The following is a 20780-nucleotide window of genomic DNA, read 5'->3' as shown; positions in this document are numbered from 1 at the left end:
AAACTGCTAGTAGGCACTGATTTCGTAGTTTGCTGTGCCCAACCATTAAAATTAACAACCGAGAAATTGAATTGAACACGCTAGAATTAAGTTTGTTCTAAAACTTATTAGGTACAATTTCCGTTACAGCAGAAGTGAAATTGTGAAAACTGAAAAAATAACTTAATAATTATATATTCAGTGATAATATCTCTGTTCGGTCCTCTTCTTTTGAGTTTATTTCGCTGGTACCAAAATATCTTGGCTAACTTGATTAGTTTTTGATATACTCGTACATGTTTTTTTTTTTTTTGAAAAATCGACCGTTTACATTTACCTCTCTATCTCGGTTGTCATTAAATTTAGAAGAAAAAAGTTTGAGCATTATTTTTCCTATTTTTTATGAGGAAGCCATTCGCGTACTCATATTTTTTACAAGCATAGATAAACATAGGTTTTTTTAATAAGAACACCTGTATTTAAACATCCCGTTGAATAGCAATTTTTTTAACTATATAATAAATAGATACATTTTATTTGCCTAAATGAAGAAATATGTAATACATATATAGGTATTTTTTTCAGTTGGCCATGTGATTTATTTAGTATTCGTCTTTTGTTGTTTAATATTGACAGTTAACTTATTTTTGACTGATTGAAAGCTTGTTGAACGACTATTACTTGGTTGTACAGATTTTGAAAGGTTCTATTTAAAAAACCTATGGTTATGTAATATCGGAAAAAATGTGCGATTTGTAAAAAATATAAGTACGCCAATGGCTTCCTCATAAAAAATAGAAAATAGGTTAATCTAAATGGACGATTTTACCCTACAAAACTATCGAAAATCAACAACCTTGTACATGTTAATGTCGAATAAGCAACGTACAATGAGACAGTGCACTGTCATGCACGAATCATATTTCGTGACGAAATAGCGGTAGATCTAATAAATGTGCCAAGATTTTATTAAAAGAAATAAGAGAGTTGACTCCAGACCAAATATTAATTTTGAAATCATGTTGACAAGACACTGCATGAGAATTTTATCAGCGTAGACATGCTCACTGTGGAGATTAGTTATGCCAGATCTTGTAAAATTAGTTGCATCAGTAAATGTTGATTTGTTTATTTCGTATAAATTCTCAGAAAGCAAAACGCATATCTGAATCTTGCTTTGATATGAGGTGATAATAGTCCAGGCGGTAGAGCATTCGAGGCGTTTGTATTTGAAGTATAGTGTATTTTGTTGTACAGAAAAATCCCAAATGTTATGTATAATAGATTATGTAAAAATTCGTACAAAAATTATTTATTTTATTGATTCTTGATGATATATTCGTATTTTTCTCATTTTGCTATACCAAATTAAAAAAAAATCGTCTTGATAAGTGCTACCATTCCCGAGAAAAGTCATCTTTTATCGCGTATACGCATTTTGAAACCTATGCGGCGCAGGGCAGCGCAGCTGCTCTCAGTCATCCCCGCTCCCGCTCTACCGAGAAATTCCAGTCACCACGGTACCTTTCTTGATCTTTCTTTAATTAAGCTTTTATCTGCCGAAAATGCACTAAAAGGATATTGAAAGTACTTGTAATTAGCTATAAAAACATTTTTTTTCTCGACTTCACGGTTACCTAAGCTATACATTATTATTAACTTTACGCTTCTATATCTCAGAATCTACACAGTAGTTTTTATGTGTTCAAGATTTTGTCGATTGCATAGAAAATTCCCTGGGCAATAATTGTTTATAGAGTAAAATGTATCTCTACAGTTCTTGTTTTACGGATGTTCTATATCGTCTTTTCTCTGCTATCACCACTACTACTATTGTGGCGAAGGAGTTTGGGATACTTTCGCGACCATAACAAAACCAAACTGTCTAGTGTCATTGCATGTGTTACTTATTAAAAAATGTGATCAGGCTGAAATCAAAAACAATTTTTAAATATCTTGCCACTCTTACAATACTTACTAAATTGCTAGTTGTATTTGTCTATCTGAACCGCTTATTTATTGAAAATTGTACAAAAGGCAAAAATCTTCCAAATAGCCTACCAACAAGAACGATCATATATGGACGGATATTTTGCCCATATGGATGAATATTTCCACCACATATGGATATTTTGACCATATGGAAGGATATATCAATTGTCTAGTAATTTTCAAAATTTATTTCCTTGGGAAATTATACTAACCTCTGTTTGTCTTATGAGCAGCTTCAACAAGGATTGGACGAAAAAAATACTAATTTTTCTCTTCAACTATTCAATTGTTTAATTATATTAATTTATTTTGACACTAAAAATACTTTTGAATAATTTTTTCTAGGATAGCTTTAAAGATTTCATGGAAAATCATTATTATTGAAATTGTTTGGTTAGTTAGTTAGTGTACTTTGATCCAAACTTGAGTTCTACTTGTTGGTTATTTGAAAAGACCTAGAAGTCTCTTAAGTACCAGTCTAAGTCGTTAGCTGTGGGATGTGAAAAATTATATGGATCTATGTGGAACAGTTTAATAAATGTGAAATGCTAAAACATATCAGTTTTTTAATTCATATACCTACTATTGTTCTAAGGTTAGCTAAATTTATAATCCATATTAACAACGATGTAAAATTAATATAAATTGAATGCCTATATTTGAGGTTAAGCATATGTCATACTCTGTCATAGAGGTCGTGTGATGAACGTGTTAAATTAGTCATAAATAACAAAACTGGTGGTGCATTAATGCATGATGTATATTTATATCCGTATCTAAAATTTAATTTCATATTTACAACCTAATAACCAAATTTATTACATTGCAATATATTTACTTCTGTAGTATTAGGCAATTTATTAAATTTCATAATTAATAATTGCATGTACATTAAGAAATATATTCTAGTTGATACCAGGTAGGATAAGTGCACCAATATTTGTCATTGTATCAGTAATTGTCTCTGCATACTTTTACTATTTATTCAAAAATTGCATTCGTCACTTCTATAAAAACTAAAAAAATGACCAAAAACTCGCCGTGGGTAACTGATAATGTACATCTTTTCATTTCCTTAAGAAATAAGGCTAGGGCTAAATGGCAGCGCACTAAAAGAATAGAGCATTACAATTATTATAAACAAATCCGAAATTATACAATTTTGGCATGTACATAGAAATGAAAAGAAAGCTTACTATAGATTTCAATTAAATGGGGTGAATGGAGTTTGGAGAGATCTTGAATACCTGAATATAGGCAAAAAACGTACAACTATCTTCGATTTATTGTGTGATGTTGGTGCACTAAATGATTATTATATGAATTGCATTCTAAAGTTTAGAGCGAATTAAGAAATTTTAAACTATTATAATATTAATAATAATGTTAGACATGATACTGATAAGTTTGATTTTACTGCTGTTTGTGAAATTGAAGTTCAAACAATTATGTATAATATTAAATCAAATGCAACAGGCTTTGAGGGTCTTAATATAAAAATGTTGCTATTGTGTTGCCCATTTCTGCTACTATTCGTTACACACATTGTGAATTATTGTTTACAAAACAGTACTTTTCCTGATTCTTGGAAATTTGCCATTGTTCAGCCAATGTAGTTGTCCAAAAGACTTTAAGGACTTAAGGCCTATTAACATTTTACCATCACTTTCAAAAATTTTGGAACGTATAGTAGATAGACTGTTACGTAGTTTTTTAACTTATCATAAGATTTTACCCATTGTCCAATTAGGTTTCCATCCGAAACATAGTTGTGAAACAGCTTTATTGCATATTACAGATGACATTATGAGAAATGTGGAGAATAGAGTTATGACTGCACTAGTTTTAATCGATTTGATACTATCAATTATCAGATTTTACCTAGCAATTTTACATTTCGTTGGTTTAAGTGACAATGCTATTGAATTTTGTTGTAATTATTTAAATAATAGAAAATAAAGTGTTAGAATGAATGATAATGAATATGTTTTTTCTTGAGATTTCTTCAGGTGTTCCCCAGGGATCGATTTTAGGCCCTCTCCTTTACATTTTATACACCTCTTATTTTGTTAATAAAATAAAAAAGACAAACATTAATTTTTACGCTAATGACACTCAGTTGTATCATACTTTTCCAACTTATAATTTACATGATGCCATTAAGACAATTAATACCAATATTTTAAATTTTATTGAAGTTACTAAAAAACCATTCTAATTAATGCTGCTAAAACTAAAATTATGTTAGTTGGCCCTCCGAAATATAGAAAAAATATATCTAACTTTTCGTTAATTCTTGATGGTCAACAAATCTTTTCCACTGAGGAGGCTAAAAATTTAGGTCTTATACTTGACTCGAATCTAAGGTTTAAATCCCATATTAGCAGCTGCATTCGCAAGGCTTATTGTAATCTTAAATTAATTGATAATAGTAGACAGTTTTTATCTAAGTAAGTTAAATTAGTTTTATGTGAGTCGTTGGTTTTATTTCAATTTAATTTTGGGGATTCAGTTTATGATCCATGTATTGATGCTATTGACTCCAGGCGAATTCAGTTAGTGCAGAACTCTTGCTTGAGATTAATTTTTGGAATCAAAAGACGTCAGCACATTTCTTATAAATTATCTGAAGTTGGTTGGCTGAATAATCGTCGCTTTTTGCATTTGGATTTGAAACAGAAGGACAGACTATTTACTCCGATTTTTTAACATGCCGGTATGTTGAAATTATATGAATTCAGCGTAACTTTTACATATAATAGGTATTCCTACAAAAATTCATGAAAGTAACAGTTTCCCAAAACTGTTTTCCAAAGTGCGATTGATGCGAAGTGAGGTGATTCTTAACCAAATCACATAAATCTAGCTTATGATAAATAGTGGTTGATAATGAAATAAAATTTAAAAGAATGTAGTACTTTTTTATCAACGGAAATAATCAAAGAAGTTATAAATTAAACTAATTAACACTGCGGAAAAGTTACGACAATGCGTACATGTCCGACTACAGTCTAGTCTGGGGAGCGTATGTAATAGGTAATCGATTTGGCAAGCTCAGATGTATATTAAAAATGAAAGAAATAAAATCGATATTCATATCTATAGCGATCCTAGAGATATAAAACAAACACCGTCAGTGGTCATAGCCTTATGACTTATTTTAAGACCCAGTTACATATTAATCTTTTTTTTATCATGCTTTAATGTGTAGAATAAGTCCTTTATGAATATAGATTAAAGACACCCTGTATAGGTAAGATATTTGACATGCAACAGAATTACCAAGGCCTTCTAGATATAATTGTTCGAACATCCAAAGGTTTAACCTGATAGTAAGAAAATGGATCCATTTATTAGCTTTTTCTGTAACTATTTAGCTGGTACTTGGCAATTCCACCCAAAATGAGTCACTCAGCACACTTGGTGCTACTAAATTCAAGTGTTTAATTACATATTTTTTTCATTTTTATTATTAGATAGCTGTGTCTGATTAGATCATTAGATAATAATAAAAAATTTACCTGTGGATAATCCCCATCTTTCGTCTGATAATCGAACACGTAAAAGAAAGTCTTTGGCCCGCTGGGTTCCTGGCCAGGTTGTGGAGGTTTCGCACTCAACATGTCTCCCGTTTGCACTAAAGGCGCTACGAACTGCGCGTCACTCAAAGCAGCTACAGCTGCGTCTCTAGTATTAATGGGATGCTGCACTGTCCTCTCCCAGTCCGTGTACTCGTTAACGACCGTAAAGAAGATCTCACTCAAATGATACGTATACGCATTCCTCACGTAAGTCCTAATAATTTTGTCTCTTCGCTCCCCCTCGAAACCCGCAGTTATGTCGTTAGAGGAAAACCTCCAAAGCGCCTCACTAGTCACTACACCAAAGAGGAGATCGTAGGGGTTGCTTCCTCTAGGCGTTAAACTAGCCTCGCTCCTTTTCATGTTGGCATTTACTGGCCCTACGAAGTTCTGCAGGTCCTGAGGCTTGAAGTAGGTAACCAGTTCCTTAGCGAAGTCAGCCTTGATGACAACTCCATCAACACTAGGTCCGAAGGCGCTGAGGTAAGCTGGAGGCGTCACATCGGCTTGGAGTAATTCTCCCAATGACGTCTCTCTCAGACAGTCGACTATCGCCTCGTGGTCTTTACCGACGTCGTCTGGTATCGAACAGTTAACTTCCTTAGCTAACTTCACGGCGTAGTTCACGGGATCTTCCACCAAAGCCCAAGAAGACAGTGCAGATCCAGATAAAAGGATGGTTCTGTGGAAGAGTCCTGGCATTACCGTGGGTGAAATCATTAGGAAATTAATGCAAGCCGCTCCGGATCCATGACCTGCTAGAGTTACATTCTCTGGGTCCCCTCCAAATAATGCTATGTTTTGCTGTATCCAGTGAAGTGCTGCTATTTGGTCCATTAGGCCATAATTGGCCACGCGAGCCTTCAAGTGAGGGGCTGGGTTTGCATTTAAAAAACCTGAAAAAAAAATAGTTTGTGTCTATTATTTTTGTAATAAAAATTTATATATCTAAACGTTTAGTAGAGGTAGGTTTTCATGGACTTTGTCCGTTAAACATTTACTTCCGGTCGTCAAATTTTTCAGTGGCGTTTCTGACTGTGTTGTCAGCTTTTTCAAAGGAAGATTTATCAGATCAGTAAAACTAATTTCTCAAAGAAGTACCGAATTATATAAATGCAGTTATGTGCGGTGCCAGAGTAAGAAAGTCTTAAAGTGCGAAATTCTAAATCATTTCAAATGTATAAAGAGGAATACAAGACAACAATATCAGTTTTTGGATACGAGAGAGCTCGTAGCATCTGCAGAGAAAAATCAAGCAAAAGGTAGATGAAATCATCCAAATAAATGCAAAATTAGTTTGTAAGTATGATGCTATCTGATATATCGAAATATCTACGTGTTAGAAACACGTTAAATAATGGTTATTTATGTATCTAGGGAATTATAAGGGCCTTAATTACCGATGGCAAAGTTTGCGTCCCGAGGGCGTCCGGCCCGAGGGACAGCAATTGCCTGAGGTTATTAAGGCTCATTAATTCCCGTGGTACATAGATAATTTTATTTCTGACCGATTTCAATAAAATATTGTTTATTTTTAAAACGGAAAAAATGTACCAATTTATTACCTTCCCAGTATATTTGAATCAGGTACCATTGATTATAAGAGTTTTGTTGTTGCTAGGTTGTTGCTATGTTACGTGTTTATAAACAGAATTGTTACTTGCTTATAAACAGTACTTTGTTATCAAGCTGTGTTTGCGTTAAAAACGTGTTTTCTACCCCAAATATAATGGAGCAGATTTTGAAAAAAGCTGAAAAAGCAAGAGAATCATTAATTCCATCGAAAAGTGAAGCCGTATACCAAAAAGAATACAAGATATATCTGGAGTGGCTGACACGGAATAATGTTATGCCAAAAGATGCCACTGAAACTGTATTACTGGCATATTTTCAAGAATTGGTAAGGAATATTCTATGTTTTTCGGTAGATTTGGTAGTAATTTTGTTTATTCGTTGCAGTCAGAAACGTATAGTCCGAATTCTTTATGGACTAAATGGTCAATGCTAAAATCGAAGGTGAATATACATGAGAAACGAGATATCGCCAAGTTCAATGAACTAGAGGCTTTTTTGAAACGGAAGAGTAAGAGTTATAAGCCGAAAAAGTCTGCTGTTTTATCTCCTAATGATGTTATCAGATTTCTAAAGAACGCTCCTAATGAAATTCATTTATTGCATAAGGTAATTTTTTTCTTATTTTCCTTTTTGTGTGTATTTATTTCCTTTTTTTGTTTTAGGTTGTTTTGATTATGGGTTATTTTGGAGGATGCAGAAGTCAGGAACTTTTGAATATGAAGATATCGGATATAGAGGACCGGGATTCCGTTATGGTAGTGAACGTACCGGAAAGTAAAACTGGTGTATCGAAGAAATTTACAATTGTGGATGAAAAAGAGTTCTCTGCTTTGCCTTTATTAAGACTTTATATGTCTTTGCGTCCTAAAGGTATTGAACGATTTTTTTTGCGCTTCCGACAAAATAAATGTACATCTCAGCCAATTGGAAAAAACATGTTTGGGAAAATTCCCAGCAAAATCGCAATGTATTTAGGATTGCCAAACCCATCTTCCTATACGGGACATTGCCTTCGTCGCACTTCTGCTACTGCTCTAGCTAATGCAGGAGCAACTATGACTAACTTAAAAAGACACGGAGGTTGGAAAAGTTCCACGGTGGCGGAGGGGTATCTGGAGGATAGCATCGAATTGAGAAATAAAACGGCGCGTATGTTGTCTACTTTGCCATTAGAAGAGGCAGGTACCTCGACTGTAGTGAACAGAAGCTCCAGTCATACAAAAGAAGAAATTGTTTCCAGTGGCGGTAGTAATTTTCAGGGAACATTTCAAAATTGTACATTTATTATTTGTAATGACGCAAATAAATAAAATATGGTTCAGTTTTCATTTCATAAATATATACACATATATGTATATTAGCATTTTTTATTTTATTTTTACTTGTGAAAGGTAGAGGGAATTATAGAATCTATAATGTCCCAAGGGAGTTATGACTCTCTTTATTGATAGCGTAACTATGACGATATAAGCTTATAATATCCCGGTCAGAAATAAAAGTAATTAATTTACGATTCCACACAAAACATATCTCTTGTTAATTTTTCTTAAAATTGCTAGATTTCAAATAAAAAATAAGATACGTTGCTTTTATGGTGCATATAAGAAAAACACAAGTGGCAAGTAATACCTGTATTTGAATTCCTAACCATTTGTGAGTCTAAAATCCTTGCCTCTTGCTGTTTTAGATTAAAATACTAAATATCAAAATTTTCAGATTCTCTTCGGCACGTTATTCGTCAAAAAATTCTACAACTTTGCCTTAGTTTGACCGATCGCTTGAGGTTTCCGAGACCCCTTGTAAAACGGCCACTCTTTATACAAGGTGAATCTTTAATATGTACATATATTTTAACAGTTGGTAAATGAGAATAAAAAATTAATTTCGGCAAGATACTAGATAAAGTTTAAAATTATACTATTTAAAAACCAAACCTATTATTATTCAAAAAATTGACCTAAGAAATATAAAATTTACCTGACTATAAAAAATAAGGTACCTACGGAAAAGTATATTTAAGTAAAATATCCTATCTAATTAAATTTATCACAAACTTCCCATCAACATGTACACAATTCAAACCCATAAGTGCACTACAAATAGTTAATTTAGAACAGAAAACTCGGAACTGAAGACACAAAAGTAAACAGTAGTTTCAGTAGTTTCAGTAGTTTACATGGTAAACACAATAAAACTTAAATAGTTTACGATAAACAAATAAAATTAAATTTGATGTGAAAAATACATATTTACATTTTGTACAAATGCGCTTTAAATAAAATAAAACAATCCTCATTATTACATAATTAGTTTAATAAGTGACTTATTTACCACATACCACAACGCTCTCTCGTAAACTGTACAATGAAAAAATATATTCTGGTGGGAATGGCAAAGACGTAAGTAAACATATTTATGTACGTATTTCAATATTTTTATTTTGATTATAGTAAAAAAATACATTATTTAATTCTTTTCTTGAGTTAAGAGTTTTGTGTAACACTGGCAGCATTGTATAGTAGTTGGTCTCAGGTTCAGAGTAGGCAAATTCTGTTATGCGTAAATACATGAATTTTAAATAAATTTTCTATTAAAACCACTGCTAAAAGTTATGTACACATTTTAAATTCAATTTCGATTCATTTTTAACGAAGCCCGATAGGAAAAAAAAATATGAAGTACTACATCTGTTTTGATCTCCCCTGTATATCCCTTCATTTTTGACATGACCTTTCCGGACACCCCTATGATGTAGTGACAGTTGTTTGTTTAGTATCATTTCTTTGCCTTAATTAAGCGTATTTAACTAAAACTAAGGGCGGGTATCCATTTGTGTCAAATGCCCCGTAACGTAACACCGAACATGTTACATTACAGCTAGTGGAGACGGAAAATTGTTGCATGGTACGTGTAGCAAATTTGACACGCGTAACTAATCCGGGACGAACCATCAGTTGTCGGTTTTTAGTCGTCGCATCAAAGGGATGCAACAGTACTTTCTGCCACATGTTGAGACGGGGTTACTCTTTTGGCCGTAACGTTGCCTGTTGCACATGCGATTTTGTCTTATTTTTTGTTTCGTTAGTCTTTTGTATATGGTCTGGGGTCAGTCTGTTTTCTGCAGTGACTAGGAAGAGTGTGTTTGTCTGTGTTTGTGCCATGAAGTGGAATAAAGAAACGATTTCCGGAGATTTCCGTTTCTTATTCTTCAAAATTGTATGATGAATAAAAATATATACCGCTGCTGTTAACTGCAATGCAGTGACGAATCCATTATTGCAGTTAGGTTCATACTGCGAGTTTATGTTCCTGTGTCGTCTCGTAACCTTATTTTGTTACGTTACGGAATGAATGATACGACCAAAACCACACATACTTTTTCAGCGAACCGTGTCACCTTTTGCAACAGACCGTAACATGTTCGTTGTTACGTTACGGAGCATTGCCACAAGTGGATACTCGCCTTAATGTAATATGATATCTCGATATAAAACTAAAAATTAATCAACTTCTACCTAACTTCTCTTAAATTGACAGATAAAAAAAACTATGAGGTTGCATTTTCCATTATTTCTCAATCAAAAACTATTATCAATAACAAATATTTAAAAAATCTCGTAACTTCTCTGATTGTACAATTTAGTGGACAGTAAATGATTTACTTAGAAACAATTCAATTTTTCGAAAAATGTTACCTTTAGAAATTATGATTTAAATATGTGGCTTTCGATCAAATAGGTACGGTTTTAGGTTTAAGTACTCTTAATTTAATCTAATCAAGCTATTAATTACTTACCTAAGATTCCTAATCTATAGTTAAGTGTGACTACAACTAAGTCGGCGTAGGAAGCTAGAACGCTCCCATCATAAGGATTCCCTGAATTCCATTCAAAGGACTCCCCATGAATATAGACTATCACAGGATGACGTGCTTCGGTCGACACTGAAAGGAAAAAAAGAAGAAATTCATTCGGGTGAACATTAAAGGAACATATACCTTACATTAATAAACATAAGCCGACATGTTCGAATAAATTCAATTTCGATTCACATTTTCATTACGTCTTTTAGTGCTCCCCTGAATGTAAATGAAATACGTTACTGGCAGCTACATACAGTTAGACATAAAAAGACGTGTTTATCATAAAAAAATGCAATATCTTTTTATCATACAGCTTTAATGTTTTAGTATCTATTTAGTATCTCTTCTACTTTTAAATATAAATATTTAAGCAATTAAAATATTTCTCATAAGTCATAACGTGAATGAATTTATCAATTTCAAGTTTATAGAGCTCCCTCGTCTTTTCGTAAACAACTTGTCTACAGGGTCAGGGGCGGCTTGAGCCTATGATGTACATTATAGCTTCTTCCTTTTTATCTCATGTTGATATTAATTCCTTGATTATAAATATCCATCGGAAATTTTGTAGCGACTATAGTAAGTAAGTAAGTAAGTAAGTAAGTAAGTAAGTAAGTAAGTAAGTAAGTAAGTAAGTAAGTAAGTAAGTAAGTAAGTAAGCAAGCAAGCAAGCAAGCAAGCAAGCAAGCAAGCAAGCAAGCAAGCAAGCAAGCAAGCAAGTAAGCAAGCAAGTAAGTAAGTAAGTGAGTAAGTAAGTGAACATTTATTTCCTCAAGTTATTACAATATGAAGTTATATAAATAGAAACAAATTTTGAGTTTAGAGAAGAATAACAAAAAACCTAATTAAAGGTGTAAGGAAAGTATTGTGTTGACGATAAATATTAAGTAAGTCATATCATATTCATATCTGAGTTTTTTTCCAAAAATTGAAAGAATGTAAAATTTAAAAAAAGAAGAGAAAAAAATACTTATAGACGACAATCTTACAGCTAAACATTAAAAATACAAAGGTAATAAAAATTGATAGTAAATAAACAGACACATATTTATGTATTTACCATGTACAAGTTAAAACTTAATTTTGGTAAAAGACGTGATACCTACACTCTTATTGCCTTAGAGTGCACTGATAAAATATTCATTTAAAGAATAAACCTCGTAAAAGGATTTTTAGTTTTCGTTTGAAAACTTTATTGTTCAATGTCTTTAAATGAGATGATAATTTATTATAAACCTTTATCCCCGAATACAAAGCACCATTGCGAGTTCTATTATAATTATATTGTGGTAAAGTAAGATTTTGATGACGTGTAGGATAGCTATGATAATCACTTGCTGTTTTTATCAAATGTTTAATTTTATGAATTAAAATAGATAATCTGTAAACATATAGATTAGTAAGGGTAAATATTCCATTTTTTTTTAAATAACTTCTGCAAGATTCTCTATGAGGTAAATCACATATAATTCTTATTGCCTTTTTTTGTACCAGGAATACATCTTCAGAACTAGTAGATCCTCCCCAAAGCTCAATTCCATATTGCAATACACTCTGGAAATATGCGTAATAAACAAACTTTGCTGTGGAAAAATCTATATTTCGTTTAGCAGTTAATATTGCATATATGGCTTTCCCTAACGTTGTCTTTAAATTGGTTATGGGCTCCATCTAATTCAATTGAGAGTCGACATAAATACCAAGAAATTTTGTGGATTATACTGAGCATATTTGATCACTATTTAATTTTAAAGAGGTATCTGTAATTCCACGTGATTGGAATGTTATACTGTTAGTTTTATTGCAATTTAGCATCAGCTTATTTGCAGGGAACCATTCAGAAACGTGTTCTAAAATATTTTGAGCTTTGGTTATTAAATCGTTTTTGTTAAAATACTGGTGTCGTCAACAAATAATGAAAATTTGACCTCTGTAAAATTTGGGACGATATCATTAATATACAACAAAAATAACAGTGGTCCCAAAATAGAACTTTGTGGAACTCCGCTTTCAACTCTGGCAAAGTCAGAATGATTTTTTTTATACACAATTTTTTATTTCGACTATTTCAGTATACATATGTCTTTCAAATAAATATGTTTTAAACCAATTGTTTTCCTTGTCAATTATGCTATAATACTCCAGCTTGTCAAGTAATATTAGGTGATCAATAAAATCAAAGGCCTTAGCCAGGTCACAAAAAATGTCTTACGGGATTTCTTTATTTTCCAAACATGTATTGATGTTTTCTATCAAATAAATAAAGAGAATCTATATTATGGTAGTAAGTGGCCATACACGTTGTAGTAGCAGAGATAGGCTGAATCTACGGTCCAACCGTGTACTACTCTATGCTCGTGATACACAATGCTACTGACTGCCAAAAAATATGCCATTCACTCAACCAAACAAAACGTCAAATTCACTCACACATGCACGCACAAAAGATAATGAAATGAACGGCCGACATCTCTTAGCAAAAAATCTGGATTGTTCACCGCCAGGTCGACAGGGCAGGCATTAGATACGTATCGAATAATTTGATCGATGAGAAGCTTCAAGTCGGAGGCAGTCATGTACATAATATTGTATTATGACGCGGATAGTGGAATTACTAAAATGTGAAGCAGTTAATCCTTCGCCATCTAGAGTATATTAAAAACATCGACTATTTTAGACATGCGCCTGTTACCTCGTTAAATTGATCGGTCATCTTCGTTTTTGAAATGAGTATTTACCGAACGCCTGAGACAATTAACCAATTAACACCCAGGATAATTGTTAATTATTTTCTACAATCGCTTTCCTTATATTTAAAAAATTATTATTTTGCTACCTTTTGCTGGTACCTATTATTACATACTATACCTATATATATTATGGTAAGTTCCATGTGGAGGCAACGGTTGTATTACTTTTTGTTTGAAATTATTACGTAAAAGAAAGTAAGTAAGTAAGTAAGTAAGTAAGCATTTATTGGTGTTATTACATAAGAAAAATGTTTACACACGTCAAAGAAAAACATGGCCAAAGCATACAATTAAAATACAATTCAAAGAGAAGCACATCATATTATAAAAACACTCATAAAGTACATAAAGTACAGACAACTATAAAATACAAACATTACATTTCGACTTTCAATTTAAAATTAGATTAGCAAAATTATAAGCCGGCCTACAGCCAAATCTGTAGCCATCCTAATATTTCCGAGCTCTACACATATTTCACGGACTAAAAGCTGTTTTTGGCCTTTTTTAATTTAAATTGCAGATTAGTGACATGAAAAATATTTGGCCTGGAGAACTTTTTTTTATTAAATTTGCAGTACTTAAATATTTCATTACTGAAGATACAATTTTTCTTATTTAAGTAGTACAAATCTTATTCATTCACTTAAGATTTCGAATTCCTCTGTGCCATTGTCCCATGAGGATATATTTTCTTTCTGTTAGAGCTTTTAACTGAAGTTAGCTGGTTGAATAAATAATATGAAAGGATTTTGTGAAAAATCTCATTTGCATAAAATGTCATCATATCAGAGATATAAAGTAAGAATTATATTAATTTGATTATTAATTGGTTTGTCTCTAGTTATCACTTTAAGACAATCATTATTACCTATCATTAATTAATTCATAAACAAAAAAATTTTTTCGAAGGATCCTGAAAATTTAATTTAATAATTGTTAGATGAGCTAGAACTGTAAACCCAGGTTCTTATACAGGGTGATCAATTAAAACTGGCGTAAAATACCCTAAAACTTTAAATGGCACCCTATATTGAGTGACACCTCATTTTAACGCTTTTTCTATTCTGCTCACGACAAAATACAAGCTTTTAAATTTTGGGTTAGATGTGACAATAAAATAATTACTTAAAGAATAAGATAAAATATCAATGATGATGTTAGTTTATTAAATGTTCAAATTGGTTTCCGCTTCCATACAACAATAAAATCTTTGCTCCACTTCAGAACGACAAAGCTCCTCAAGTGAGTCTAAGGGCGTTAGATCTGGTGATTTGGGAGACCACTCAATTGAATCTCTGCGTCCTATCCAGTGATTTGGAAAGTTCTGATTAAGAAAATCACGCACAGCTACGGCATAATGTGGTGGAGGCAAAGCGTTGTCATCTTCCAATTCTTCTGCAATCATCGGGAAGATTCAGATACATATTTCCTTCCAGATTTTCCGGTAAGGTAAAGGCCCTATTAGGTGGTTTCCTAGTATGCCTGCCCAAACATCCATTTTCCTCGGATGCTGCATATGAGTTTGACGGTTTGGCAGTTGACTCGACCATCCAGTTGGAACGTAGATTAATATGAAAAACAGATTAAGTACAAAAACAAAAAATTTGGATTCCTTCGAGCACGATCACTCATTTCTTCACAGAAATGCAAATGACGGGGACGATCAGGATCGTCTTCATTATTGTCTTGTACCAAATTAATTTTATATGGGTGATACTTATGAATTTTTAAGATTCGTCGACAACTAGGTACATAAATTCTTGAAGTACTTGCAAGTCTCCTAAGACTAAAATTTGCACATTGCAATCGATTCCATCGATTTCTGTTTCCAAAAATTTATACAATAAATCCAGGACGTACCGATGCGAAGTGCTGCCTGCCGTGCACAGGCATTATTCTTGTAGAACAAACTAATTATTTTTACTTTTTCAGCAATTATATAAACCATTTTCACGAATTGGAATTGGACTTTGTGATGATTTTACGGGATATTGTCTCGACAAGACGAGACAATATTGTCTCGTTTAAAGTAAAACAAGTGAAAATTTGAATTGATAAAGTATGAAGTTTTTGTATTGACAGATAAACGAAAAATCAAAAAATTATCGACAAATTGTTGAAGAATGTCGTCAGATAACGCCCGAAATGCTTCGAAATGTTCCGAAAGTGGAGAAGAGATTTTATTATTGTATGTAAGCGGAGGGAACCCAATTTTTAATTGAAACACCCTGTATATTTTACACAAGTGATTGAAAAAGATATTAGTTATTTTTTATTAATATCTAAAGGAGAAACTGACATACTGATTCAAACCTTTTGAAAAACTATTTCTATTCTTGCTTCTAACAGATAAAACATTACTTTCGACAAAGACAAAAAAAATTAATGACATTTCAAGGAACGCTAGAATGTTGTTTCTGTATAGAGAATTGGACTATAATTCTTTTGCAAACAGTTTTGTAATCAATGAAAGGAATGATTTTTCAAAGTTCATAAAAGATTTACATTTTTGATTTAGAGCAATTTAGCGTACCTATACCAACATTTAATAGTATCGTCATATCTCCAGATCATGTTTTTATATTCCTCATTGTAGTAGATCAGGAAATGAGTACATATTATTCTGTTCGTTTGAGACATTGTAAAATCAAAATCTACAAAACAAATTGATATGCTAAAATGCGGCAATTAGTTGAATTTGATTAATAATATACAATTTGACAACCAACTGTGTAACAAAAGTTGCTTCGATTGTCGATCCGTTCAACTAGCTTCAAATCATGTTCACATGTCCACAATGTACGGGGTGTAATCTGTAACGCGATCTTATAACAAACTTTAGGGAAGCTTTTGGGTAAATGAACAAAAAGGAAATCAAGGTGAACAATTTTTGTTAAATTGATTTCTGGGATGTCTACAATCCCTCAAAGATGAAACATAAAACATAATTCAATTACTCAAAGAACTTCAAGCTTAGTACAGTGCACGTACAATTTTAATACAATTTAACCAGTAACATCAATGACTTTACACGATTTAACAATGAAACTAAAAATTTTTAATCTCGTAAAATTTTTTGGTCAAATATAAAATTAACATATAAAAATTCAGGCAAAACAAGGATTCATCGATTTGGCTATCTTTCATTTTAATAAAGGAAAATCAGTAGAACAGTATACAATAATAGGTACTTTATGCACTAAACAGTAAATGGGTACCTATGTAATTTTTCAGTAGCGAGTTAGAACAAGTCTAATAATATCTCTACCCCCCATTCTAATCTCAAGGACCAGTCCAGTTGGAGACTTGTACAGGAGAGTGGGTGGCATATTATTTGCGGCCAGGAACAACTTACGTTAGCAAATCCTATTCACAATTTAGCACTAAGTTGTGCTGGAATGAAAGAGGCCTGAAAAATCCTACTAATTAGGATAATGGTTAAACGCCCACTGGTTTCAATCTTTTACATTGGAACAAGCCAACGCTTTTCCACACAAAATATCTGCGACGAGAATGCCTCCTCCAATAGTGTTCCGGTCACAGGATCCATTTAGCAAAAATAAAGTAGATAAACAATTTAATTGCAACAGCTAAAACCAGATTTGTAATAGCCAATCACTAGTCACAAGTGAATATGTCATTTAACTGTGGCTACTAACTCTAACTAAAATTTCTTGCTGTAGTAATGATTAAACTATGTTGCCACGGTTACTAAAACTTCCAGTTAAATGAAATAATGCACTAAAGGTAAATCAGCTTTACATTAAAGGTAAGTAGACTGTAATGCTGTAATAATTTAATATTGCTATTGTATCAAACATTTTATTTCAGATATATAATTAAATTAAATGATCTGTATGTCTGCAGAGAAAATTATATAAGTTTTTAATTAAAAGTTGGTTGTAGTTACTATAGAACATAATTGTGCTCTTATAGAAATAAAATGTTCACTTTCCTTAGAATGCTGACCCATTTGGCACGTACAAAACGATAGGACAATAGGTAGGCCAATACTTTAATTTCCAAAAAGACAGTGTATTATACAATGCACATATTTGCCCTAAAGTATCAGTTCAGAGTTGTTTTAAAAAATAACCTTTTTCCAGTCAAAAATCTAACACCAAAATACCAGTGCGACACAAAAGCAAAGTCATCTTTAACAGAACATAAATTCCAAAGATACAACGACTATATATAATGGTATATTTTATAATAAAGATTATATAATTCATTAGAAATTTAGCCAATAGCAATTACAAATTTTACGTAGTTACTATGTATTGATAAGCGATTATACTCTTGACGACGTGGTATGACCGTTTTGGTGTTTCGCCTCCTCCAACAATGTNAACGCTTTTTCTATTCTGCTCACGACAAAATACAAGCTTTTAAATTTTGGGTTAGATGTGACAATAAAATAATTACTTAAAGAATAAGATAAAATATCAATGATGATGTTAGTTTATTAAATGTTCAAATTGGTTTCCGCTTCCATACAACAATAAAATCTTTGCTCCACTTCAGAACGACAAAGCTCCTCAAGTGAGTCTAAGGGCGTTAGATCTGGTGATTTGGGAGACCACTCAATTGAATCTCTGCGTCCTATCCAGTGATTTGGAAAGTTCTGATTAAGAAAATCACGCACAGCTACGGCATAATGTGGTGGAGGCAAAGCGTTGTCATCTTCCAATACTTCCGCAATCATCGGGTAGATTCAGATACATATTTCCTTCCAGATTTTCCGGTAAGGTAAAGGCCCTATTAGGTGGTTTCCTAGTATGCCTGCCCAAACATCCATTTTCCTCGGATGCTGCATATGAGTTTGACGGTTTGGCAGTTGACTCGACCATCTAGTTGGAACGTAGATTAATATGAAAAACAGATTAAGTACAAAAACAAAAAATTTGGATTCCTTCGAGCACGATCACTCATTTCTTCACAGAAATGCAAATGATGGGGACGATCAGGATCGTCTTCATTATTGTCTTGTACCAAATTAATTTTATATGGGTGATACTTATGAATTTTTAAGATTCGGCGACAACTAGGTACATAAATTCTTGAAGTACATACAAGTCTCCTAAGACTAAAATTTGCACATTGCAATCGATTCCATCGATTCCTGTTTCCAAATATTTATACAATAAATCCAGGACGTACCGATGCGAAGTGCTGCCTGCCGTGCACAGGCATTATTCTTGTAGAACAAACTAATTATTTTTACTTTTTCAGCAATTATATAAACCATTTTCACGAATTGGAATTGGACTTTGTGATGATTTTACGGGATATTGTCTCGACAAGACGAGACAATATTGTCTCGTTTAAAGTAAAACAAGTGGAAATTTGAATTGATAGAGTATGAAGTTTTTGTATTGACAGATAAACGAAAAATCAAAAAATTATCGACAAATTGTTGAAGAATGTCGTCAGATAACGCCCGAAATGCTTCGAAATGTTCCGAAAGTGGAGAAGAGATTTTATTATTGTATGTAAGCGGAGGGAACCCAATTTTTAATTGAAACACCCTGTATATTTTACACAAGTGATTGAAAAAGATATTAGTTATTTTTTATTAATATCTAAAGGAGAAACTGACATACTGATTCAAACCTTTTGAAAAACTATTTCTATTCTTGCTTCTAACAGATAAAACATTACTTTCGACAAAGACAAAAAAAATTAATGACATTTCAAGGAACGCTAGAATGTTGTTTCTGTATAGAGAATTGGACTATAATTCTTTTGCAAACAGTTTTGTAATCAATGAAAGGAATGATTTTTCAAAGTTCATAAAAGATTTACATTTTTGATTTAGAGCAATTTAGCGTACCTATACCAACATTTAATAGTATCGTCATATCTCCAGATCATGTTTTTATATTCCTCATTGTAGTAGATCAGGAAATGAGTACATATTATTCTGTTCGTTTGAGACATTGTAAAATCAAAATCTACAAAACAAATTGATATGCTAAAATGCGGCAATTAGTTGAATTTGATTAATAATATACAATTTGACAACCAACTGTGTAACAAAAGTTGCTTCGATTGTCGATCCGTTCAACTAGCTTCAAATCATGTTCACATGTCCACAATGTACGGGGTGTAATCTGTAACGCGATCTTATAACAAACTTTAGGGAAGCTTTTGGGTAAATGAACAAAAAGGAAATCAAGGTGAACAATTTTTGTTAAATTGATTTCTGGGATGTCTACAATCCCTCAAAGATGAAACATAAAACATAATTCAATTACTCAAAGAACTTCAAGCTTAGTACAGTGCACGTACAATTTTAATACAATTTAACCAGTAACATCAATGACTTTACACGATTTAACAATGAAACTAAAAATTTTTAATCTCGTAAAATTTTTTGGTCAAATATAAAATTAACATATAAAAATTCAGGCAAAACAAGGATTCATCGATTTGGCTATCTTTCATTTTAATAAAGGAAAATCAGTAGAACAGTATACAATAATAGGTACTTTATGCACTAAACAGTAAATGGGTACCTATGTAATTTTTCAGTAGCGAGTTAGAACAAGTCTAATAATATCTCTACCCCCCCTTTCTAATCTCAAGGACTAGTCCAGTTGGAGACTTGTACAGGAGAGTGGGTGGCATATTATTTGCGGCCAGGAACAACTTACGTTAGCAAATCCTAACCACAATTTAGCACTAAGTTGTGCTGGAATGAAAGAGGCCTGAAAAATCCTACTAATTAGGATAATGGTTAAACGCCCACTGGTTTCAATCTTTTACATTGGCACAAGCCAACGCTTTTCCACACAAAATATCTGCGACGAGAATGCCTCCTCCAATAGTGTTCCGGTCACAGGATCCATTTAGCAAAAATAAAGTAGATAAACAATTTAATTGCAACAGCTAAAACCAGATTTGTGATAGCCAATCACTAGTCACAAGTGAATATGTCATAGTGGCTACTAACTCTAACTAAAATTTCTTGCTGTAGTAATGATTAAACTATGTTGCCACGGTTACTAAAACTTCCAGTTAAATGAAATAATGCAC

At 32.6% G+C, this 20780-nt stretch overlaps 2 protein-coding genes across 2 annotated transcripts in view; one reads left to right on the top strand and one right to left on the bottom strand.

Moving 5' to 3' along the window:
- The window catches only part of LOC108904498 (neuroligin-3-like), a 50535-nt gene extending 31600 nt beyond the window's left edge, over positions 1-18935 (bottom strand). Inside the window, exons 1-4 of the mRNA XM_018707087.1 lie at positions 18903-18935; positions 18436-18592; positions 10924-11070; positions 5493-6448 (exon numbers count right to left, since the gene is read on the bottom strand). Of these exons, the coding sequence (XP_018562603.1) occupies positions 5493-6448; positions 10924-11070; positions 18436-18592; positions 18903-18935 (1293 nt within the window). The remainder of the gene's footprint in view (positions 1-5492; positions 6449-10923; positions 11071-18435; positions 18593-18902) is intronic.
- On the top strand, positions 6962-8610 carry LOC111691514. Its single transcript, XM_023454519.1, has 3 exons — positions 6962-7452; positions 7512-7733; positions 7790-8610. The coding sequence occupies exons 1-3, from the start codon at positions 7183-7185 to the stop codon at positions 8435-8437; spliced, it is 1140 nt and encodes a 379-aa protein (XP_023310287.1). The 5' UTR covers positions 6962-7182; the 3' UTR covers positions 8438-8610.
- Positions 18936-20780: the final 1845 nt, after the last annotated feature.

The sequence above is a fragment of the Anoplophora glabripennis genome, unplaced genomic scaffold, assembly GCF_000390285.2.
Source record: "Anoplophora glabripennis isolate ALB-LARVAE unplaced genomic scaffold, Agla_2.0 scaffold150, whole genome shotgun sequence".
Lineage (NCBI taxonomy): Eukaryota > Metazoa > Arthropoda > Insecta > Coleoptera > Cerambycidae > Anoplophora > Anoplophora glabripennis.
The sequence above is the reverse complement of the archived record's forward strand: the minus strand, read 5'-3'. Positions and strand labels throughout refer to the sequence as shown.